General features: G+C 43.6%; 1 protein-coding gene across 3 annotated transcripts in view; it reads right to left on the bottom strand.

Moving 5' to 3' along the window:
* Positions 1–6805: 6805 nt before the first annotated feature.
* Positions 6806–25263, bottom strand: part of ppard (peroxisome proliferator activated receptor delta) — an 82846-nt gene continuing 64388 nt past the window's right edge. For 2 of the 3 annotated variants that reach the window (XM_003220339.4, XM_062979690.1), the window contains exons 6-8: positions 17635–17837; positions 14553–15003; positions 6806–12120 (exon numbers count right to left, since the gene is read on the bottom strand). In XM_003220339.4, coding sequence (XP_003220387.1) covers positions 11873–12120; positions 14553–15003; positions 17635–17837 — 902 coding nt within the window. In that variant the 3' untranslated portion in view covers positions 6806–11872. Of the gene's footprint in view, positions 12121–13032; positions 13193–14552; positions 15004–17634; positions 17838–25263 lie in introns of all 3 variants that reach the window. The other variant, XR_010005780.1, reaches the window with a different exon arrangement.

The raw sequence follows: 25263 nt of genomic DNA, 5'->3' as shown, positions 1-25263 counted from the left end.
TTTTGATTATGTACATTTTCCAGCTTTTTCCATCATACCATTTCCATCTACTATCAGGCCACTTCTACACTGCCATATAAAATCCAGATTATGTGCTTTGAACTGGATTATATGGCAATGTAGAATCATATAATCCAGTTTAAAGCAGATAATGTGGATTATCTGCTTTGATAATTTGGATTATATGGCTGTGTAGAGGGGACGTAGGTCTTCCAGCATGATTTTGTGGTCAGCTTTCAGCAAAGGTTTGACCATAAGAATCACACTGGAGGATTCTTATAGAAACTGTAGAAGGGGCCTCAGTCTTCTAGATTTACTTGGATTGAGGCACAGAATTCCTGCAAAAATGAACAACTACAAATAAAATTGCCAATTTTTAATCCTCTAGAAAGGTCTAGATTCTCAGGCACAACTTTGTGATCCACTTTCAGCACAAGTTGACCATAGAATTGTACCAGAGGATCGAGAAATTTCTAGAGATGTGTCTTTCTAGGAATCTCTAGGGCCTCTTCTACACTGCCATATAAAATCCAGATAATCTGCTTTTAACTGGTTTATATGGCAGTATAGACTCATAATCCAGTTCAAAACAGATAACGTGGATTATCTACTTTAACAATCTGGATTATATGGCAGTGTAAAAGGGACCTAGGTCTTCCAGCATGATTTTGTGGTCAGCTTTCAACAGAGGTTGACCATAAGAATCCCACTGGATGATTCTTATAAAGACTGCTATAGAGACCATATTAACCAAATCTGTAAATCATCAAGTCCTCAAATGTCAACCCGCAAATACAGGGAGAGGGAGCAACTGCATATTTCAAGAGAGCACGGGGCTCTTTGGTCTAAATCAGTAGTGGGTAAGGTGCAAATTTTATTGGACTCTAAATTCCAGCATTTCTCACCATCAGCTGTGGAATTTCAGTCCAGAAATTCTGGAAGGTGTCATGATTTTCCCCACTGACATAAACACTGGCAAGTTAAAATGCCACAAACCCTTGTTTCGAATCATAGATTAATACTAGCTTCTAGCTCTCTTATGTTTATATGCAATTGGTATACTGGTTCAGCATCCTTTATCTGAAATGTTTGGGAGCAAAAGTATTATATATTTTTGGATTTTTAAGGATGTTTTAATACTTGCATATACAGTAGAGTCTCACTTATCCAACACTCACTTATCCAACGTTCTGGATTATCCAACACATTTTTGTAGTCAATGTTTTCAATATATCATGATATTGTGGTGCTAAATTCGTAAATACAGTAATTACTACATAGCATTACATAGAATCATAGAATAGTAGAGTTGGAAGAGACCCCATGGGCCATCCAGTCCAACCCCCTGCCAAGAAGCAGGAATTACTGTGTGTTGAACTACTTTTTCTGTCAAATTTGTTGTACAACATAATGTTTTAGTGCTTAATTTGTAAAATCATAACCTTTTTTGATGTTTAATAGGCTTTTCCTTAATCTCTCCTTATTATCCAACATATTCGCTTATCCAACGTTCTGCCGGCCCGTTTACGTTGGATAAGCGAGATTCTACTGTACATAATGAAATATATCTTGATATGGGACCGAAATCTCAACACATAATTAAATGTTGTTATATAGACAGGCAGTCCCCAAGTTACAAAAATTATAAGTTCTGTAGGTTTGTTCTTAAGCTGAATTTGTATGTAAGTCGGAGCAGGTATATTTTAAAGTGTAACTCCAATAATATATCTGTGTGTGTGTGTTTTGGGTAACATCCCTGTAGTGTTTGTTTGCAGTTTGTGTCCCTGTTCAGAAGATTTCACCCCATTTTCTGTCCCTGTGAGAATTGGATTTTGAAAAAAATCAGCCTGTTGTAGAAACAGGAATTGCTGACAAAGCTTCAATTGAGACACTCTTCTCCATGATAACTCTTTCAAGAGTGAACTTCCGTTCCAAGAGATAGTTTTCTCTCACTTCCTGGTATCTCATCTCTGTTCTTAACTATGAGTAATTTGTAAGTGGGATGTTGTAACTCAGGGACTGCCTGTACACATAGCCTGAAGGGAATATTATGCACATTGCTTCACTTTGTGTGTGTGTGTAAAACTCAAATTTGTGAACATCGAAACACCAGAAAGCAAAGATGTCACTATCTCAAACATCCATGTAAACAATTGCAGGTTTTGGAGTCTTTGGGGTTTCAGAATTCCAGATAAGGGATGCTCAACCTGCAAATAAAAACAATATGTAATTCCTTGAAAGAGTGGGAGTAAGAGAGGGTGTTTATCTAACAGGAATCTGTTCAGCTGCCTAGACTGAGCTGACATATCCTTGACATTCATTTTAATCAGGTAGGTTTGTTTGTTTGTTAAAAATCAGTAACAAATATACTAGGGTAGAAAATGGATGCTACAGTGATATAATACATTAGTTTCCTTTTGCTGACTATGACACCCTTCTGAATGAAACAGAAATTCTACTAAATGTCAGGGTCATTGGAGTTCCTCCTCTTCCACTTGGTGCTCCCTCCCTCCAGTGCTTTTTGCAGAATCCTGCCAAATGGACGTAGTAGTCTTTGATCAAAGGATTGCGGTTGCAGCTGGCATGTCTGAGGAACGAAAGCCCCATTTTACATCAGGGCAGCACAATTAGGTTGAGAGTGAGAAACAAGAGGTGCCACATCCTACAGTCAGTCTAACTAAAACCCAGTTTCATTTCTCTCACCATATCCCTAAGGTTTCTGGAAAAGGAGAGGAAGATAGGGGAATAAAGAAGAAAAGATGACAGAGTTTTTAAAAAACTATGTGGTCCATGAGTAAAAATTAAAAAGGCATTTTTTTTTCTTAAAGGTAAAGGTTTTTCCTGACGTTAAGTCCAGTTGTGTCTGACTCAGGGGGTTGGTGCTCATCTCCATTTCTAAGCTGAAGAGCCGGCGTTGTCCGTAGACACCTCCAAGGTCATGTGGCCGGCATGACTGCATGGAGCGCCGTTACCTTCCCGCCGGAGCTATACCTATTGATCTACTTACATTTGCATGTTTTCAAACTGCTAGGTTGTCAGAAGCTTGGGCTAACAGCGAGCGCTCATTCCACTCCCTGGAATCGAACCTTTTAGTCTGCAAGTTCAGCAGCTCAGCGCTTTTAACATGCTGCACCACCGTGTTTTTTCCTTAGGGCCACTAAAATGTCACAGAAACAAACAAACTTCTCGGTTCTTCAGAATTGCTCATGAAATTTTGGGCATTACAAAATTTGTGGTTGGGAAGGAGGAAAAAGAGATTGAAACCTGGAAGAATCAGCTTTAGTTCAATTGTGTCAATACTTTCAGAAGTATAGCATTAGTGGCAGTTCTCAACTTTCTAGAGAAAAGTTTGGGAGACACTTGTTCTATTCTTCAGGGAAATTTATAGTATTCTGTTATACCATACTATATGTTTAAGGGAAGTTGGTTTTAGTATAAAGCACATATCTAAAATTTAAAACAGATTTTTGTGGCACTTAAAACACCAACACTTGATTATGCCTTCAACTGTTATAATTTTTTTGTGTCAGGAGCAACTTGAGGAACTGCAAGTCATTTCTGGTGTGAGAAAATTGGCTGCCTGCAAGAACACTGCCCAGGGGACGCCCAGGTGTTTTGATGTTTTTACCATCCTTGTGGGAGGCTTCTCTCATGTCCCCGCATGGAGCTGGAACTGATAGAGGGCACTCATCTCTGGGTTAGATTCGAACCAGCAACCTTCAGGTCAGCAACCCAACCTTCAAGTTAGCAGTCCTGCCAGCACAAGGGTTTAACCCACTGCGCCACCAGGGGCTCCAAATGGACTTGGTAATCTTTGATCAAAGGAATGATCATGTCTGAGGAACAAAAGCCCCCATTTTACATCAGGGCAGCGCAATTAGGTTGAAAGTGAGAAAACAAGAGGTGCCACATCCTACAGTCAATAGGATGTTATAGATAAGAGCCAAAAAACTCTTATAGATTAGAGCCAACTTCACTGTGTATGACATTTTTTAAAATGCAAAGCAATAAAGTGTGCAGGAAAGGCCCAAGAAAGCCTATGCCATTATAAAGTTGCTATACCTCAGGACTCTTGTTTTCACAGCAGCAGCTATTGAAGATAATAATTTCCCTACCTTTGGTTTTTTCTCTCTCTTTGTGAATAGTATTGCATTGTCTTCTGTTTGTTTAAGCATTGGCTAGGAATGTCTGGAGACTAAACTTTAATTTTATGGCCTTGTTGCCCCATTGTTTACATGTCTTTCTCTTCTCTTCTCCGACCCCAATTTGTTTTCAACCAACTGATTAAAAAAATTCCATGCTTTTGCCAGAGATGCCCCAACAAATCTTTTAGCCTTTTAGGTACCACAACACCCACTGTTTCCATACAGTGGGTTGCAATTGCTATTAGTCAAAAGGCATTGTGCTGCAATTTTATCTCTAATTCTATAAACATTTTTTGTTTTGTATGTTTGTGGGGAGGAGGAAAAGGAAGTGACAGAAAAGAGTGGGAGTGTTATAAGTAGAATATGACATTGTTTAAAGTAAATGTCTTAAAGTTTTCAACTCATGCCCCCTTTTGGTCTGAAGAATTTTTACATGACACCCCCCCCCCCAGGGTATGTAGATATACAATAGTATAAAAATAAAACATTTACCTATAACAAATCAGCATTTGCAAGGTTTGCTAAACAGGCTAATTTTCCTTTTTTGAAGGACAGTTGAAGAATCTTCTGCAGAATCTGCTGTAAACACAGCACATAATGCTAATAGATTCATATATATGTCTTAAACAGCCACTAGGTAGCATTAAGAAAACTTTTCCCAGATAACTTTTGAAAGACACTGGAAAGAACAGACTACTTATCTGTAACTATAGTTCTTTGAGTGGTCACCTTTGAACTCACAGAAATAGAGTCATTTACACAACGCATCATTCAGAACATTCTAGAACTTTCATGGTATGCCAGCTTCCAATTTAAACAGTTACATGGGTGCGAAAGATAAGGCAGGAGACACCCAGGACTTTATCATATTTGGATATACTCAATTTCTATCAGTATGCATCCTGTATTTTTTTTAGGACTGAATGCACACTGTATTCAGACGGGATGCATACTGACCCCATCGCATCTGATTCTTACATTTTGAAAATACAGTAGAGTCTCGCTTATCCAGCCTTCACTTATCCAATGTTCTGGATTATCCCAACACAATCTGCCTCCCGCCCAGATCCACAGCTGTTTCTCTAGGCAGCAAGGACTGAAACTTTTACGGATTTAACTTCCGACTGTTGTTACTGTAAGTTCATTTTATGCAATTCTATCTTTATTTATAGTCAATTTTTTAGTAGTCAATGTTTTTGTAGTCAATGTTTTCAATACATTTTGATGGTTTGGCGCTAAATTCGTAAATATAGTAATAATTACTAGATAATGTTGCCGTGTATTGAACTGCTTTTTCTGTCGATTTGTTGTAAAACATAATGTTTTGGTGTTTAATTTGAAAAATCAGAATGTAATTTGACGTTTAATAGGTTTTTCCTCAACCCCTCCTTATTATCCAACATTTTCACTTATCCAACGTTCTGCTGACCCATTTATGTTAGATAAGCGAGACTCTACTGTACTGCGCTTTTGGAATCATCTCACCATGGAAGGCTGGCTCCCCCAATCCATTCGTATGACTCCCTACATCACTTTTAAATTATTTTTTCCTAATATTGCACAGTGACATAACCTGGAAGTCTTCAACTACATTTCTTGCAAGGTTTTACCTGACTGAATGCATACTGATTTTCCGATCACATGCAAAAACAGCACCTCAGAACAATATTAAATCAAAAAACACAATTAGAATCCTGTGTACCAATTACACAATTTCTGTAACATTTTGCAGATGGATTTCAACAGATTGCTTACGGGACAAACGTCATTTGATGGGACCAGTTCAGAATTGCATTCAAAGAGTCTCAGAAATGAAGTATATCCCAATATGATAAGGTTCTAAGAGCCCATCTTTCTGACATTTCTCAAGTATCAGAATATCTGCTTGTTTCAAAGTGATGTGAATTTTTCTACTCATTATGTCCAACTTCTTAACCTTATGATCAGCCAGGGCAATGCCGATCTTTTGAGAGGTTTTAGATTGGAGAGTGTCAACAATAACTGAATTTGCAAGCTGGTTTTATTTTTTGGTCAAGAACACAGATGAGAATATTCTAGTTCAAATCTTGTTTGCTGTAATATTTAATATTATATGGCACTTATTCAGAGTGCTTTGCATATCACATTGTGAGCTTTTCTGAGAATAAGAGATGACCACGTTGTGAGGCTCAGACCTTGTGTGAATTCAAATCTTACCAACCTGATCTACCCAGCATAGCCAATAGTGAGGGATGGTGTGAGGTTCAGTTCACTACAATTGAAGAACTACTCTTCAAGGAGTTCAGTAAGTATAGTATATTCTTATTCTGGGACAAGTAAGAGGTAGTTAAGGCTTGGAGTGATTGTAGTTACTGAGAACACCAAATACCATAAACAAGACATGAAATAAGTCTCTTAACAATTGTGTAAATCATTGTACATGTGGACTTATTGAAGGTAAGGGCCCAGATCAGTGCTTTTATGAATAAATATTTTTGCTCTGTTAAAAAGATTACCATCGAGACTGAGTAAAAATAGTGTAATTCAAAATGCATTAAAATATTAGATGGTCCCAATGAAAAAAATTACATATTTTACTCTTACTGATGGTTTTATAAGGAATAGCTAAAGGAAGGCCTCAAGAGAGCTGGAAAGGGATAAAAAGAAGTGCTACATTGCAATAGTTTCTTAAATATTTATTTCCAATTTATATAAAGCTGTCAGTCACTATATTATTAAAAACACCTGGAGTTTGAACTTCTAACAAAAATATACATTTCAATTTGAGGATTGCTACAATATCCCATTCAGCCCCTTCCCCAAAAGAGAGAGTGCATACTCCACTCAGCAAGCACTGAAAATACATGCCCAGCAACTCCTGAGGGAAAGCAGAGAATCGGGTGAAGAGACCTTCAAAAGGTTTTGAGTGAAGATGCAGGCCCAAGGCTTTTGGAAAGCTTAAAAAAAAACTTCTCAGTGATTTGCCCATCTCTGGTTCCTGCTACATAAATACTCCAAACCGCTTTAATAAGACACATTCCATCAGCCTCACATAATTCCTGCGAGGTAGAGGTGGATCACTCCAATCTGGAAATAGGCACAACACAGTACCAGCAGATAATTCAGTGCAGAGCTGGAAGAAGATAGCAAGGATTAATTAACTTGGTTTCCCTGCACTAACAATAACATTCCAGCCGATTACACAAAGTTAACTATCATATTTAGGTAGTGATTGGAACTATTCTATTGTCAACTACTACAAAAGATTCAACTGAGGATGATGGAGTGTAGAAACAATATGTAATTATTTTGCTTCACTGGTGACCCCAGATATTGGCAGGACACTCAACACAGTTGTCAACTTCCCTACCAGCAGTGATCTCTAGGTATGATATCAAGGAGAAACATCTAGATTCCAAGCACTGTACACTTTTGTATTTGGTTTCGGTAGGATCCAAAATGCTACAGACAAGCATGCCTGTAAGATCCTTTGAGAATTTTCATGACTAATCAATGTAAAAAGATAAACTGGATCCTGTAACAATGTAGGGCAGTGGTCTAGGGCAGGGGTTAGGTCTCTGAGGTGGATCATAGTATGCCTATATTTTATCCTGAGCCTTACGAGAAATTTGTATAATTTTATCTCTATATATTTTGCACTATGCTCAGACTCAGATGACTTGATATGTTTATGTTTTATACTGTTTATACTGTTTATATGGTTTTATTGTTTATATTGGTTTTAATTAATGATTGTTTAAATGTATGTTGATATCGGGCTTGTTCCCATGTGAGCAGCCCCAAGTCCCTCTGGGGGAGATGGGAGCAGGATATAAAAATAAACTACTTATTATTATTATTGTCACTGACATTTTGTTTTGCTGGGGAAATGGGCTCAGTTTCTCTCCTACCAGGTACCATCTTCTAGATCTTTAAACAAAGCCTCATAGATCAGTCTCAAGAGTCAAGCCAACCACCACTATTATGGCTTTACCATGACTTATGCTTTTTTTGTGCAGTTGTTCAAATAGGACTTGTCTTTCATGTTATATGTCCACACTATCAGACAGGTAACCTGACATCAAAATACATTCTTTGTTCTGCCTTACAAACTGTGGCTACTGACCAGAAGAGTTTCTAAAATATAAAGTACAGGGTATGGACTGTTCTAGGGATAATCCTGCTGATATGACAATACTATGAAACTGCCTGAAAAAGATCTGGCGGCAAATTAGCCTAGTTGTTCACTCTTTCACTACACATGAAGATCCCTTGGATGGGTGGTTTGCAAGGGCAGATTTGCAACCTAAAACTACAGGGGGGAAAAAGGCTCCTTTCATACTAAACCACTGCAGCACCTTGCTTCCATTCTAATTGTCTTGGCAACATCTTTTGGAATCCTGGGGTTTGCAGTCTGATGGTGCATTGAGCTCTCTGAATAGGAAGTCGAAATACCCCTCACAAAATAATAAATCCCAGGAGGATGTTGCCATGACTTGTTAAAGTGGAATCATAATATTGTAACTGTACAGAGTGAAAGGGCCCTGATACTAGTGTCACAACTTCTGTCTCCCTTCTTATATAATCAAGGAAAATAACAAGTTATATGGTGCAATTTGCAACACAGTTTGATACCAAATTATACCCTCTGTTCATCTAGTCCAACATTGCTTCCTCTGGTTGGTATTAGCCCTCCAGAGTCTCTGGAATAAGAAATCCGTATAGCTTACTAAGGGATGACTTTAACCAGATACTGAACTTGAGCTCTTTCTCATGCAATGCATTTGCTATGTCATTGAATTATGCTCCCTTAGGTAAAACATTACTATATATATTAATATATAAATTGTTCTCACATATATGTTGAGGTCCCCGGTGGTGCAGTGGGTTAAACCGCTGGGCTGCTGAACGAAAGGTCAGCAGTTTGAATTTGGGGTGAGCTCCAACTGTTAGCCCCAGCTTCTTCCAAACTAGCAGTTCAAAAACATACAAATGTGAGTAGATCAGTAGGTACGCAGGCTCTACAGCTTAGAAATGGAGACGAGCACCACCTCCCAGAGTCGGACACTAGACTTAATGTCAGGGGAAAACCTTTACCTTTTTATATGTTGAAGGCAGGTTTGGGGGTCAAAATTAAGCATTTTGATATTGCCCATGAAGAAGTTGAAAGTCATTCTATAGAGAACAGAAAGCACCAATGCTGCTTCAGGGGCTAGTTGCCTCTGACCACTGCCACCATTACCCCACCAAGAACTTCAAAAAGGCCAGAAGCACTGCCATAGTGGATAGAATAGAGCAAATCAATGCTTCTTTTGGGCTCTCTCAGGAATAACTACATTCTTGCCTTTTGCCACTCTACAAAAGAAGGGGATGGTTCTAGACTATACATGAGTATTCTAAAAGGAGTAAAATATTAATGTGATTGTTACTGCCACAAAAGAGGATACTGAAAGCTCATTCCCTAAATTTAGTCAGGAAGACAAAATGTTAAAACTGCTGCATGGGAGTCCAGAAAAACAAGTCAATGGTTTGAGCTGAAATGGTTGGGACAACTGGTAAGTTCAAACAAATTTCCATCACCTAAATATCTATCACTGCACAGTAGTGAAATTATTACATTCCTTTTGCTATGCCAATGATTCTTTAGAAAAATATTTCAAAATCCCCCCTCCAGCATGCAATTGATTTGAAAATGTACTAAACAAATAAGCTTGCCTAAGGCCACGTAACAAGAAAACAGTACACAAATCTCAGTGCTAAGGTTCTTAGACCATTCTCCGGCATCATGATTATTTTTTGTGTGTCAGGAGCAACTGGAGTTGCTTCTGGAGTGAGAGAATTGGCTGTCTGCAAGGACGTTGCCCAGGGGATGCCCAGATGTTTTTTTTTTTACCATTTTTGTGGGGGGCTTCTCTCATGTCCCCGCATGGAGCTGGAGCTGGAGCTGATAGATGGGAGCTCATCCGCGCTCTCCCCGGGTGGAATTCGAACCTAGCAGCCTTCAGGTCAGCAACCCAACCTTCAAGTCATGAGGCTTTTATCCCCTAGGCCACCGGAGGCTCCGGCATCATGATGATCTGATCCAGTGATTCCTAAACTTTAGTCCTCTGGGTATTTTGAACTTCATCCCCCAGAAGCCTCAGCAGCCTTGGCCAATGTTTATGGATTCTGGGAGCTGAAGTTCAAAACACCTGGAAGACCAGAGTTTGGGAAACAATTAACTAATCTGATGTCATTAATGTTGAGAATTGGAAGCCAGAGATCTGACAAGTCACATAATGTATCAACCGTGGTTATCCAGAACAGCCTCACATGGACTATACAGTCCCATGACAATAATTACTCTGCAAATGGAGAGCTTCTGTACTAACTAGACTAAAGATGACAAAAGGTATCTGGTGAGAACTCTGTGGACTGGAGCAAGACCAGTTTAGGGGATTAAGAGGAGTGTTGGAGCCTGCTCTGAGCCCCAGGAATATCTAAAACGCATGATTGCGCATGCCTATAGAGGAAATGCTAAAATGCTCAATGCTAGTGCAGTGCTTCCTGCTAAAACTGATGACAAAAGCAGAGGAAAATGGGCAAACACAGCACATACTATGCTGTATTGCCTTGTTGGAAAGGCACAGATGCAATTCACATATTGGGAATAACCTTTCAGATGTCTCCAGCAGTTTGGGAAGACCAAGTAAAGGTGGGGAGATGCAATCATCACTGCCTTCTCCAACATCCTCAAATCACACCCATCTCATAGTCTGGGTGCTACCCTTTTAAGAATGAGATTTATATTACATTCCCCTAGACAAGGAGACCATCAAGTGCTTACAGCCATCCCGCTTCTCCACAAACCCCATGGAGTGTCATATCTACTTTTACTCAAGTAAAGGAAGCAAATGGACTTTTGGCAGCTACAATATCATCCTAGAGCAAGATCCTGGGATGACTCCATCATTTGGCGAGCACTGGAGTGCAGTGCAATAGAAAAAGAAGCCCTCTCTCTTCAGTAAGTAAGGAAGCACTTCACATGTCTAGAAAGAACTCCAGCAAAATGCACTGTAGACCAACACAAAAGGGAGAAAAAAAGAAATGAACAGGGAGGAAAGGAGACATGGTTGTTCATGCAGAAGGCATATCTGTTTTTGTGCACTGAGGGAAAAGGCCAAGACCTTTCTTGTCGAAGTGACTCCACAAGAAGTGTCTGTACCCTTCATGAAAGACTTTGAACTTTCTTTGGGAAATTGATATAAACATAAAGACACATATTCTCTTTATCATGTCTTAGAATGAGGGCCAAACTAGAGTCCAGAGTGCAATATAAAAACATAAAACAAATATATGATATAAGTGCTGTTCCTGCCAGACAAGCTCGTTTGCTTTAATTGTCCAGACACAATCTGTGTTGACCAACAGAACAATCTAATCAATAGTTCCAAAAGTATTTGTGAGGTGTGTGTAAACGCATCATCAGCTGCTCTTTAACAGTGTAACAGCTGAACTGTAAAAACAGATATTTAGCTTATGATGTGCCTTAAAGTTTCACTTAGTGTATGCTAAAGGAAGACCTGACTTATCACTGGATGGCAGGTGCCGAGTCTTTAACTGTATACCCTTGTGCACAGTACACAGCAATTATCTAGAGAAGCAACTCCAGTAGAAAGGACAGAAAACACAGGCGATTTCTTTGCTAATGTACAAAGCATTTTGCTGTATTCCATGGCTTTAACCTATCTCTCATGAATGCAGGCTCTTCAGTACATGTCCTTGTAGATCTCCTGCAAAAGCGGGTGCAGAGAAGTCTCTGTCTCTGTCTTTTTGATCTTCTGCACCAGCTGGGCATTCTCAGTCACTAACTGGCGCAAATCAGCCATTTTTTGCAGCAGCTTAGGAAAGAGGTATTGTGTATCAGGATGATTGGCCTGCAAGTGGAACTCGAGGGCCTGAAGGATATTGTCTTGAATCTCCTCTACCTGTTTGACATTCATCAAACCAGGGCGATCTAAAAGAAAAGGAGGGAGAAAGACCAAATTATTAACCGAAGATTTGCCTTTGGAGTCTTACTTCTTTTGAGTACATTATTTTATGAAGAAGCCTAGTCTGCTAAAGTGTTGCATCTGTACAAACTAGGCTGAAAGTGGCAAAAAGGGATCTGGTGAAATTTCTGTGGACTGAAGAAGAGAGCCTTCTTCATGAAGGAACATTAATCCATATGAAGAATCAATTTCGTAAACATATACTGTACCATCACAGTTTGAAACAACACAACACAATATATATGTATATAAAACCAGCACTGATTTCTCACATTAACAGTGATTGGACACCTATTTAAAACACAATTATAATCAGCTACTCATCTTGGCAACATTTATTAGGAAACAACTTTTTTCACATGTCTTAGAAAATATGAACAGATCCCTTTCTCCTGTCTTTGAGAGGCTTTCAATGTATTTTATAGAACATCCTTTTTGTTCTTAGTGCACCTGTTTTCTTAACTTTTTAATACCCTGTCTTGTTGAAATCAAATTAATTGAATGAAATGGTGTGATTCATGTAGGTTCTTCATCACTGTTACATTATTTTGACTATTTCTGTGATAAAATCTGTTTAAAATATAACAGAAATATGTTTTAGACTATCTGAAATGGAGAGGGGAAATTCCTGGTTGATTAGCAAAGTGCTTGACAATATAGGTGTGTTTTCAGCTATGGCTGTTGGCCACTGGGAGTCAGTCAGATCTTAGCCACAAACAGTTTGGGACTCTTAGCTACACTAAAACTGAATGCAATATTTTAACCACCTTCTACTTTAAACTCAGTCTGAGGATGCAGACAAATGGCACATTTCAAGAAGAAATGCTACTGATTTGATGTTGCTGCTTACTATATTTAAAATGTGTTCTTTGTCCTACCTCCACTAAAACCAGTTCTGCGGGTTTGGAGCATCAAGTGGATGGGAACACTCAATCTTCTGTTGAAATGGGTGATAAACAGTTAACAGTTGTGTGGCTAGTGCTGGATAACATTCCTCTTAACAGTAAAGGTGGGGCAAGCAAGTTTTTGCAGCAAAGCCTGGTGAACAATTGAAGTATAGTTACTGTAGAACATGGCAGCTAGTGCAAAAGCCAAGGGGATTGTAAGGCAATACACAAGTACCAGAGACATTTGGAAATAGTCACCATGTATATTTTTGTACTGATAACTGAAGCCTTTGAGCTAAGATGGGGGGAAGTTTGGTTTTGAAAGAGAATATAAGTAAGAACATTAGGAAATCACTACTAGACCAGACCTATGTAGTCTTGTTTTCTGTTCCCATAGTGGATAATAAGATTCTCACAAGAAGGCAGAGTGGGAAAATGAGATGATGAGTGCCCTCCTCCAGACTCACTAATTCTATCTGGAAAGTTCCTGCTCCTTACAACATTCTAATTATTTCAACAAAACGGGATTGGGACAGTGTTTTTGAAAACATGTCATGAAGTTTGATCATGTGAAAGAAATGGGCATGGAGAGACAGAACAGACTTAAGACTTGGTACACTTTGAATGTCACAGTGCTTGGACTAACTCCCAGAAGTGCCAGCAAGTATGGATAAAGGAAGGGACTGATGCAGTATTTGGAATGCTAAACTTTACATATGCCTGCTACCAAATGACTCCTCTCAGACAGACTGGAGATCTGAAAAGTACCAACAAGTACATAAAAATAATAAGAGGTACTGAGTTGCATGAGGCAAGGATAGCAGGCAATTGACAGAAAGAGAGAGCAGAAGAGAAAAGGGCATTTAAACAGAGGATTAAAAAGGATGAATTTACAGGTAAGCCAAAGAATGAAGAAAGGAGTAAGTGGAGGACTTAGATCAGTGGTTGCATGAAGCAAGAATAGCAGGCAATTGATAGAAAGACCTGTGGGTCCCCAGGTGTTTTGGCCTACACTTCTCAGAAATTCTAGCTAGTTTACCAGCTGTTAGGATTTCTAGGAATTGAAGGCCTAAACATCTGGGGACCCACAGGTTGGGACTTAGATGAATATGGTTGTCTTGACATTTAAGGAAAGGCACAGTAATCCAAATCACCCTTGGGAAAGTGGTTTTAGAATTTGGCTTGTATTCTGGAGAGGAAGGGGAAAGATATATAGCACAATCTTATATATGTTTACTTTAGAGTTAATTCTACTGTGCTCAATAGATTTTACTTCTTTCTCTCATGGGATTGCAGATACAAAGGCATCAGATCACCGAATGGAACTTGGATAGCCTCTTCCTACTATCTGTATTGCTCATATAATGATCCAATTCTCAGGGCATCAATAAGTACCTGCAGCCTCATAGTGCATCCTATGTTATCACAATCCTGTCCCTTTTTAGAATGTAAATGATAGTTGTTAGCAACTAACTCTCCCTCCCACTAGTTCCCTGGGTCCCCAGTCTCACCTCCACACAGGATGATGGCAGCTACAAACAGAGACAAGTCACTGTCATCCAGCTCCAGAGCATTGAACTTCACAGCAAACTCAAACTTGGGCTCCATGATTTCACTGAAGGGCTTGCGCAAACTGCGTAGGAACTCGCGTGTAACAAAGCCATTCCCATTGGCTACTAAGAGTCCGTCCTTGTTCATGATTGAGGGAAGCATGGCAAAGATGGCTTCATGCACCCCATATTTCAGCAGAGTCACTTGATCATTAAGGTAAAGGCTGATGAAGCTAGGGATGCTCTTAGCAAATTCTGTAAGCTCCCGCACTGTCTCCACTGTTGTGCACTGGCAGCGGTAAAAAACATGAACACCAATCTCCTTGTATGGTGGTAGCCCATTTATTAGCTGTTTCCACACCAGTCCCTTTTCTGCTTGCCACAAAGTATCCATGTCATGAATCACAAAAGGCTATAATGAATAAATATGAGGTTAGGATTTTGTAGCGAAAACTCCAGCCACAGGCAATAAACAACTATGAAATCTGCAGTTACAAAAGTTCTTGGGATTCCAGATATACTTCTGTCATTTTAGAAGCAACACAAGACTACTCTTTACCATAGTTGCTCTCTGTTAAAGCCGCCTAACCACCCATGAAGTATGGTTAAGTACAAACATACACTATTGATACAATTTTTGAAATGATTCAGATTGTATACAGAGGGTTTTGGAATGTCAAATCTGTTATCATTCATTCTTGATCATGCAAAGGGATCTCATAGCACTTTTTGAGATGAACTGAGAGAAGAAGTTGGTAGCACAAGCTTTCGCAGACCTAAGTCTATTCCATCAGATGCATGGAGTGAAGTGCCTGGGAACTTTTATAGCTATGAATGAGCAGGTGGCATGTGTTATAGCAAAAAAAAAAAAAAAAGAATATCCACACTTGTGGAATGATGATGAGGTGACAGGTTCAGTTTTAACTATGTCCGTTTGTTCTTCAGTAACCATAATTAAAACTGACTTTTTCAGCTCATCACCACAAGTAGAAAAAGCAGTTCATTTCTATAAAATAAAAACCAGGCTGTTTAACAATACAAAAGACAGAAAGCGCTGAGTAGTAACTGATCACCAGAATGGTGAAACACTTCACTTACAGTAGAACCCGTTATCCGAGTTAAACGGGCGGACCTCATCTCGGTTAACCTGGATAACTCGGATAACTAGGCCCAGATGCCTGCCGAAGGGAGAAGTTTCCTCTCCCTTTGGCAGGCGCTTGGACCCAGGGAAGCGGGAAGTGGCATGCTTCGCGCTTCCCTGGGTCCAAGCGCCCGCCGAAGGGAGAGGAAACTTCTCCCTTCGGTGGGCGATTGGGCCAGCCAGCGAGCGGGTGAAGGGGGTAGACCGCAAAGGCCCTCTCTGTTCACCCACCCACCCGTGCCTCGGCTCCTTTGTCACACCGGGGGCTGGCAGCACCAGCGCCCAGCCTGGCGAAGGAGCCAGCAAGCCAGCGGGTGAACGGGGAGGGCCTTTGCGGCTCTCCCCGTTCACCTGCTCGCTGGCTGGCTAAGTGCCCCGTGTGTGTTGCTAGGTAGATAGCAAGCTACCTAGCAACACACATGGGGCGCTCAACTCTTGGGAGGTGTCCTGTGCATGTTGCTAGGTAGATAGCAAGCAACCTAGCAACACGCACGGGGCGCTCACCCCTTGGGAGGTGCCCCGTGCGTGTTGCTAGGTAGCTTGCTATCTACCTAGCAACATGCACAGGGCACCTAGCCAACCAGCAAGCGGGTGAACGGGGAGGGTGAACGGGGAGGGCCTCCTCCTCATTCACCTGCCTGCCCGTGCCTCGGCTGCTTCGTCACACCGGGACCAGCAGCCCCCGCGCCGGCATGGCGAAGGAGCCAGCCCGTGAGTGGGTGAACGGCAAAGGCCCTCCCTGTTCACCCGCTCGGATGGCACGGACGCTCGGATCAGCGGGTCTCGGATCAGCAGGGTTTTACTGTATTTGTAATTCCAGAGATAACACAAGAGATGTGAAAATTGAGAAGGAAATGGGACACCTCCCCCCAGTCAACTCATTCAATTCTCAGATGAAAAACTGGAAAGTCTAGGGGGAAAGTCAGACATTTTTTGTGCAACACATATTTATTTTGAGAATAAGGCGTGATATACTCTTGAAGTAATGTCATAGAGTTTGTCAAACTATACTTCTCCAAATGTTTTGGACTTCAACTCCCACAGTTTCTAACAGCTGGAAAGATGGCTGGGATTTCTGAGAGCTGAAGTCCAAAACACCTGGAAGGGCAGAGTTTGAGAAACACTGCCTTAAAGTAATATTATTGCATAACTAATTCTCACTGTCACCAATAACTCTGATCCAAGATTCAAAGGCAATCGTGTTATGAATTATTATATTTCTACTGCATTATATCAATTGCTAATTAGACACACTGGAACTGTCTGTTTGAAAAGTATCTTAAACTTTCCAGAATGTAGAACATCATTAGGTATATGGTGCAGAAAGGCACAGAATATTTTTTACTTCTCATGTCCTTCAGATTATTCCATCTTCCTTATGGAGAAAAAAGTGGGGTATAAATAATAATAATAATAATAATAATAATAATAATAATAATAATAATAATAATACATCACAGCAAAGAAACTGTTAAGTGAAGAAACTAATAGGGAATCTTGTTTAGTTCATAAAGTCTATGTGGCCTAAATCCAATCATTAGTCTCACCTACAACAGAGCACTGTATCGATTACTGAATTTTAATTTCAATGAGTATGCAAATGCTATTGATTAAATGGATCTACCCAGGTTGACACTAGCAAAACCATTTAAGCCAATGAAATATGGTGAAAGATGTTGACAATAAGAAGCTATGAATTTTCAGAAACCCTTTCTAAGTACAGAGATAAATTTGGCTTGTGCAGCACTATTCAAATATATTTCACTGCCTCAGATGGAGGAAGGTATACATTTCATTTATAACAAAAGCCAACTTTAGATGTCCTTACATAGCATGAACTCTCTGGAACTACAAATGACTTTCTTGACTTTATTTTTAGGCCTCTGGGACTGAGGTACTCACCGGGGTGCTGCTAGCTTTCCCTGTCAGGATGCCTCGTGCTTTCTTTTTGGTCATGTTGAAATTCTTCAGGTAGGCATTGTAAATGTGCTTGGAAAAGACTTTCAAGTCAGCCAGCTGCTGGTTCTGGCAGTTGATCTCTGTAGCCGTCAGTCCTGCAACTAGCTTCCTTTTCTCAGCTTCTGGCATACGCCCAAAACGAATGGCTAAATAAGCACAAGAAAACAGAGCAAAGTTAAAGGCCTTTGATTAGAAATTGATATTTTTACATTTCCATTATCCTAGCTTTCCAACTGGCAAAGAATTTTCACGAGATACAATTACAGTTGGAAGAAGAAAAACCCCTTTAGAAGGCAACCTCAATCAGCCAATCCACCAGGGGAAGAGGGTTCACATGGGTGGGGCACCATCGAGGTGGTGTGGGGGAGGAGGAAGAGCGGTCACCTGCGACCCAGGGAGAAGTGCAACAGAGTTTTTGCGACCCTGGAGAGGAATAGGTGTGGTAGTCTTCAGGACAGACCCCCCGGCCTTAAGGTCCTGCTTTTGAATGCCAGATCTGTCAATGGTAAAACAGCTGTCATTCAGTGTTTGATCCTGGATGAGGGGGCGGATCTGGCATGCATCACCGAGACATGACTGGACGAGCTGGGTGGGGTGAATCTCACCCAGCTGTGTCCACCGGTTTTCGGGGTGCATCAGCAGGCCAGGGCTGGGGGGCGGGGAGGAGGAGTCGTGGTGATCTTTCGGCAGTCCATCGCCCTGATCAGATGCGCCGTTCCGCAATCCTCAAGGTTTGAGTGTGTTTACTTGAAGGTGAGAGCCCGAGACAGCTTGGGGATTCTGCTGGTGTACCGTCCACCCCGCGACCCAGCAGTCTCTCTGTCCGAGCTAGCGGAAGTGGTCTCTAATGCGGCCCTGGTCTCCCCACAACTTATAGTTTTGGGAGACTTTAACATCCACGCCAAGACCACATTGACAGGTGCAGCTCAGGATTTCATGGTTGCCATGACGACCATGGGGCTGACTCAAGTTATATCTGGGCCCACACATCAGGCGGGACACACGCTGGACCTTGTTTTTATTGTGGATGGTGGGACAGTCAAGAGTGGAAGAGCAAAACATCCTTCCATTGTCCTGGTCTGCCCATCATCTGATCTGTTTAAGTTTCGCCATATCTTCTAACCTCCGCAGGGGTGGTGGACCCACTAAGATGGTCCGCCCCAGGAGGCTGATGGATCCGGATGGACTCCTGAGGTCTCTTGAGGATCTTCCTGTTCTGGAGACTGGCGATCCTGTCGATGTCCTGGCTGATCGCTATAATAGTGAGCTGGCAAGGGCACTTGACACGATCGCTCCCGAATGTCCCCTCTCGCTGCGTAGAGTCACGTCGACGCCTTGGTTCACTGAGGAGCTGGCTGTGATGAAGCGTGCCTGGAGGGGACTAGAGTGCATCTGGAGGAAATCTCGCGATGTGTCTGATTAAGCACGGGCTAAAGCCGCTATTAAGGCTTACTCCGTGGCTTTGCGAGTAGGCAGGAAAGCTTTCACGACTGCCCGCATAGCGTCTGCGGCCAACAGGCCATCGGAGTTGTTCCGAGTTGTTGGGGAGCTCCTGCGCCCTCCTGAGACCCAGGGGCTTCCCAATGACTTGGCAACTCGGTGCAGCGATTTCGCACACCATTTTGCAGGCAAAGTTGCTCAGATACGCCTTGAGTTGGACTCCAGCTTAAATGTAGTTCCAGCGGAGGTAACTGAGGTACCTGTCTGTCCGATTTTGTGAGATTCTTTCCGGCTTGTTCTTCCTGATGACGTAGAAGGGATTCTTGGGTCTGTGAGGGCGACCACTTGCGCTCTGGATCCTTGTCCTTCCTGGCTGGTTAAGCTGGCCAAAGATGGGTTGTTGGATTGGTTTGTGGCTATAATAAATGCCTCCTTGGGTCAGGGGATAGTTCCATCCTGTTTTAAGCAGGCAGTAGTAAAACCACTATTAAAAAAGACCTCCCTAGACCCATCTGTATGTAACAACTACAGACCAATTTCCAACCTCCCGTTTTTGGGCAAGGTTCTGGAGCGGGTGGTTGCCACGCAGCTCCAGGAGTTCCTCGATGACTCTGATTTTCTGGACCGCTCGCAGTCTGGCTTCAGGCCTGGGCACAGTACCGAGATGGCTTTGGTCGCCTTGGTGGATGACCTCCGCAGGGAGCTGGACAGGGGGAGTGTGACCCTGCTGGTTGTCTTGGACATCTCAGTGGCTTTCGATACCATCAACCATGGTATCCTTCTGGGGAGGCTCTCTGGGATGGGGCTCGGTGGCACGGTTTGGCTGTGGCTCCAGTCCTTCCTGGAGGGCTGCTCCCAGATGGTGAAGCTGGAAGATACCTGCTCGGACCCCTGGCCATTGACCTGTGGGGTCCCACAAGGGTCCATCTTATCCCCCATGCTATTTAACATCTACATGAAACCGTTGGGAGAGGTCATCTGGAGTTTTGGAGGGCGTTGCCATCTCTATGCAGATGACATGCAAATCCACTACTCGTTTCCATCTGACTCCAAGGAAGCCCCTCGGATGCTGAACCAGTGCCTGGCCGCTGTGGCGGACTGGATGAGGAGGAACAAGCTGAGGATCAATCCTGACAAGACAGAGGCCCTCCTGGTCAGTCGCTCATCGGATCGGGGTATTGGGTGGCAACCTGTGCTGGACAGGGTTGCACTCCCCCTAAAATCACAGGTCCGCAGTTTGGGGGTCCTCCTGGACTCAGCGTTGACGCTTGAGGCGCAGGTGTCGGCGGTGGCCGGGAGGGCCTTTGCACAACTCAAACTTGTGCGCCAACTGCGACCATACCTCGTGAAGTCTGACTTGACCATGGTGGTCCATGCCTTAGTTACCTCTAGACTGGACTACTGTAATGCACTCTACGTGGGGCTTCCCTTGAAGACGGCCCGGAAATTACAATTGGTCCAGCGCTCAGCTGCCAGATTAATAACAGGGGCGAGTTACAGGGTGTGATGACTCATGGGCCATGTAGTCCCGTTCCTAGCGCTGTTGAGACAGATGAAGAGGAAAACTTGGTTTTTCCACCGTTTCAGCCAGAATTAGAACTTTCCCAGCCAGAATTGGAGCCCTTGCACCTGCAGGAGGTTTGCCTTCCAGAAATCTGCCAAACAAGCCCTGAGTCAGAATCTCCCCCATTTTCTCGCCGTAGTTATTATCAACAACAAAAAGGAGTTCAACAGGCTAATCGCAGAAGCCTGAGAATCGCAGCCAGGCATTCAGCTGATTAAGACTGCTTTCATGTGAACCTTTAGGGAGTCATGCATCTGGACACAGAGATTGACTTTCGGTTCTGGTTCCCCAGAGAAGTGTTCTATGGTGGGAAAACGAGACCCTATTTAGGTTCCTTTCCCCGTAGGAATCTTGCGGAGTCAATTCGTCAGCAACTGGAGTAGGTTGTGTGTGGACAGCGCTACTCCCGCTTCCAAGCCTTCGTTCCCGTTTCCAGCCTTGTTTTGCTCCACGGACCTTGCCTTGCTTCCTAGGACTCAGCCTTGCTTTCCAGGACCTTGCCAAGTATTTACCACGGATTTTGTCCCTGTTCCTCGTTCCTTGTTGCCTTGTATCAAGCCTTGTGTTTCAAGAATCAAGTTTACTTTCTAGCCTTACATCAAGTTCTTTGGACTAAGAACCTTGTCATCTCCCCTCACTTTGCTTGGCAAAGTGAGTGTTTCGGTTATTGGATTACAACTTTGGACCTTAATATTTTATATTGGACATTGTTTTCCTGGACTATAATTGACCTTTCCTGAAAGGTCATCTTCTGAACTATATTCTACACTTATTTTTATTGCCTTTACTTATTTCCTTAATAAAGATATTAGATAGATTCTGGCCTCTGTGTATGGTTATTGGTGCTCTGCAGCCTGGGTCGTGACAGTTTGACTCCGCCACCCTAAGCACCAATTAACCTAGGCCAGAATGTCTACCGGAGCCGGACCGGGTGACCAGCCACTCAGCTACACCATCGAGAAGGATGAAGTGGACCGCATCCGAGATAAGCTCAATGCGCAGGACGGAGAAATAAGGGGATTGAAGGAACGCGGGGTCCGTCTCCCGGCCATGGCGTTGCCAACCAAGTTTTCTGGAGAAGCTTCTAAGGTTCATGTTTTCCGTCGCCAATGCCAGGCTTATCTAGAGGCCCGTAATGCCGAGTTTCCCCAAGAAGACATCAAGGTGGCGTGGATTTACAGTCTCCTAGACGGGCCAGCGGCCAACTGGGCGACGGCACTGTTCGACCAAGTCTCCCCACATCTGAGATCAGCGCAACACTTCCTGGATCACCTTAAGGCGACTTGGGGAATCGAGGACAATTTGGAGGCGGCCGGCCACAAACTCCGGCGCCTCTCCCAAGGGGACAGACCCTTGTCCCAGTACATAGCCGAGTTCCGAGTGCTGGCCCATAACACCGGCTGGAACGACATAGCCCTCAGAGGACAATTTCGGGAGGGTCTCAACATCGAGATGCTGGAGGAAATCTCCAAGGTGGATCCTCCACACTCTCTTGAAGGACTCATTGATCAATGTTTACGAGCTGAAGTCATGCTGGCCAACAGAAAGCAATGGATCCGAGGCCAGAGCGGTAGGGCTGGAGTGAAACCTCCCGCTCCCACCGGCATCCAGCCGCGTCCAGTGTGGAGACCCCCCCCACCAGCCCCATACCTCAGAGGAAGCGAGGAGGTGCCGATGCAGCTGGGCAATGTGCGTCCCAGGTTGGATACTGCCGAGAAGGCCCGCCGCCAACGCCTGAATCTCTGTTGGTACTGCGGAAACGGGGGCCACTTTGCCAGAGAGTGCCCAGCCAAAGGAAAGCCCGCCGCCCGTCTGGCGGCGGCGTCCTCCACGGAGACGAAGACGTCTGAGGCGGCTGGCGCGAAGCCGGCGGGGGAAGCCAGCGACCGGGCGTAGAGAGGCTCGCCAACCCGGTCAAAAACCCCACTCAAGAGCCGCCAACCGGGGTCCTATTTCTCCTAGTGGTCACCTTGTGGTCAGCGAAAAAAGGACCCGTCATGATCCATGCCATGATAGACTCAGGAGCCACAAACAATTTCATTGATAGAGAGTATGCCGACTCTCTGGGATTACAATATCACGACTTCAAGAACGCCCGTGTGGTGCAGGCCATAGATGGCCGCCCCCTCAAGACAGGTCCAGTAAGCCAATGGTCAGAACCCACCAGAATGTGGATAAGGGAACACATGGAAGAGATTTCCTTCTTTGTTACCGAGGTTCCCCATTTCCCTGTGATTTTGGGAATTCCATGGCTGACCCTTCACGACCCAAACATCTCCTGGTCCAACAGAGAACTGCAGTTTGCTTCAAAATATTGCCAAAACCATTGTCTTGTAGCCAAGGTCTGCCATACCACAGACGCTGAACCCATCATCACTTTGCCCAAGAAATACTCAGACTTTTGGGATGTATTCAGTGAAAAAGAAGCCGAGAGACTACCCCCGCATAGACCTTATGACTGTGCCATTGACTTGGTGGAGGGGGCCCCGATCCCGCGAGGGCACCTCTACTCCCTGACTGAACCAGAGCAAGAAGCTCTCAGGGAGTTCTTAGAGACAAACCTCCGCAAGGGGTTCATCAGACCCTCTCAATCCCCAGCCGCTTCCCCAGTGATGTTTGTGAAAAAGAAGTTAGGGGACCTACGCTTGGTGGTGGACTATAGGGCATTGAACAATATCACTAAGCGAAACCGATATCCCCTGCCTTTGATCTCGGATCTCTTAGACCGGCTTCGAGGGGCCAAGGTTTATACCAAACTGGATCTTCGAGGAGCTTACAATCTTGTTCGCATCAGGGAAGGGGACGAGTGGAAGACCGCCTTCCAGACTAAATTCGGTTTATTCGAGTCCCGGGTCATGAATTACGGTTTATGTGGAGCTCCCGCAACGTTCCAGCATTTTGTCAATGACATCTTTCAGGATTATCTAGACCGGTTCTTGATTATCTACTTGGACGATTTTTTGGTGTTTTCTATGTCACAATCAGAACATGAGAACCATGTCAGAATGGTGTTACAACGATTGCGGGATCACGGACTTTATGCCAAGCTGGAAAAATGCACTTTTGATCTACAAGAGGTAGACTTCCTGGGATACCGTGTCTCGCCACTAGGGCTCACCATGGACCCGGCGAAGGTTTCAGCAGTATTGGAATGGCGGGCGCCAACCAACAAGAAAGAGGTGCAACGTTTCTTGGGGTTCGCGAACTACTACCGCAAGTTCATTCCAGACTTTGCCCGCTGGTCTGATCCAATCACCAGCTGCATCCGTGGGAAACAGCCTTTCCGCTGGACAGAGCAAGCAGAGAAAGGTTTCCAGCAACTAAAGAAATTATTCATGTCCCAGCCAATCCTTCAGCACCCAGATCCTGAAACCCCTTTTGTCGTGCAGGCGGACGCCTCAGATGTGGCGATTGGGGCTGTACTCCTACAACCAGTGGGAGATCACCTTCACCCTTGTGCCTTCTACTCCCGTCAACTGACCGCACCAGAGAGAAATTACACTATTTGGGAAAAGGAACTTTTGGCCATAAAGGCAGCCTTTGAAACTTGGAGACATTGGTTAGAAGGGGCCAAATTTCCCATTGAGGTCCATACTGATCATCGGAATCTAGAGCATCTAAGAACTGCCCGCAAGCTAAATCAGAGGCAACAACGCTGGGCTTTATTCTTTGAACGTTTTAACTTCCAAATCCATTATGTAACCCCAGCCCAGACCAAGCAAGCAGATGCTCTGTCACGGAAACCGGAATATGCTGCAGGGCGCAAAGAGACCTTTGAGTCCCAACTGCTGCAGCCCGAGAACTTTACCACGCTCACAGTGGGAAACACCAAATCCACTCCAATTGAATCAACTCCCTCTACTCCAGGGCCCCTTTGTGCTCAGGAAATCAGGGCTAGTCAGCAAGCAGATGCCTGGGCTCAGGACCAACTTCGCCAAGGACTACATTTCCCCTTTTCGCTTAAGGATGGGTTACTTTGCTATAGAAATCATGTCTACATCCCTCCAGGACCGGGCAGGGAAAAAGCACTTCGTCTGTGTCATGACTGCAAGCCAGCAGGGCATTTCGGACTATTTAAAACCATGCATTTGATCCTAAGAGATTTCTGGTGGCCCAAGATCCGCAAGGATGTGGAAAAATATGTCAATACCTGCCCAGTATGCCAGCGCTCCAAGACAAGAAGGGAAAAGCCCTCAGGGCTTCTGCATCCTCTTCCTACCCCATCTCGTCCGTGGGAAATAATCTCTGCAGATTTTATCACTGATCTACCACCTTCCTGTGGATTCACCACGATCCTAGTGGTGGTGGACCTTTTTACCAAGTTAGCCCATTTCATTCCCTGCGATGGCCTCCCCACGGCCAAAGAGACTGCAGATTTATTCCTTCAACATGTTTTCAGATTGCATGGGTTGCCCAAGAGTTTGGTCACAGACCGTGGGTCCCAATTCACCTCTCGTTTCTGGAAAGCACTACAAAAATTATTGGGCATAGACTCTCGTTTATCTTCGGCTCACCATCCCCAAACGGATGGGCAAACTGAGCGCACCAATGCCACTTTGGAACAATAC

The sequence above is a fragment of the Anolis carolinensis genome, chromosome 4 (assembly GCF_035594765.1).
Source record: "Anolis carolinensis isolate JA03-04 chromosome 4, rAnoCar3.1.pri, whole genome shotgun sequence".
Lineage (NCBI taxonomy): Eukaryota > Metazoa > Chordata > Lepidosauria > Squamata > Dactyloidae > Anolis > Anolis carolinensis.
This window is presented reverse-complemented; position numbering and strand designations above follow the sequence as displayed.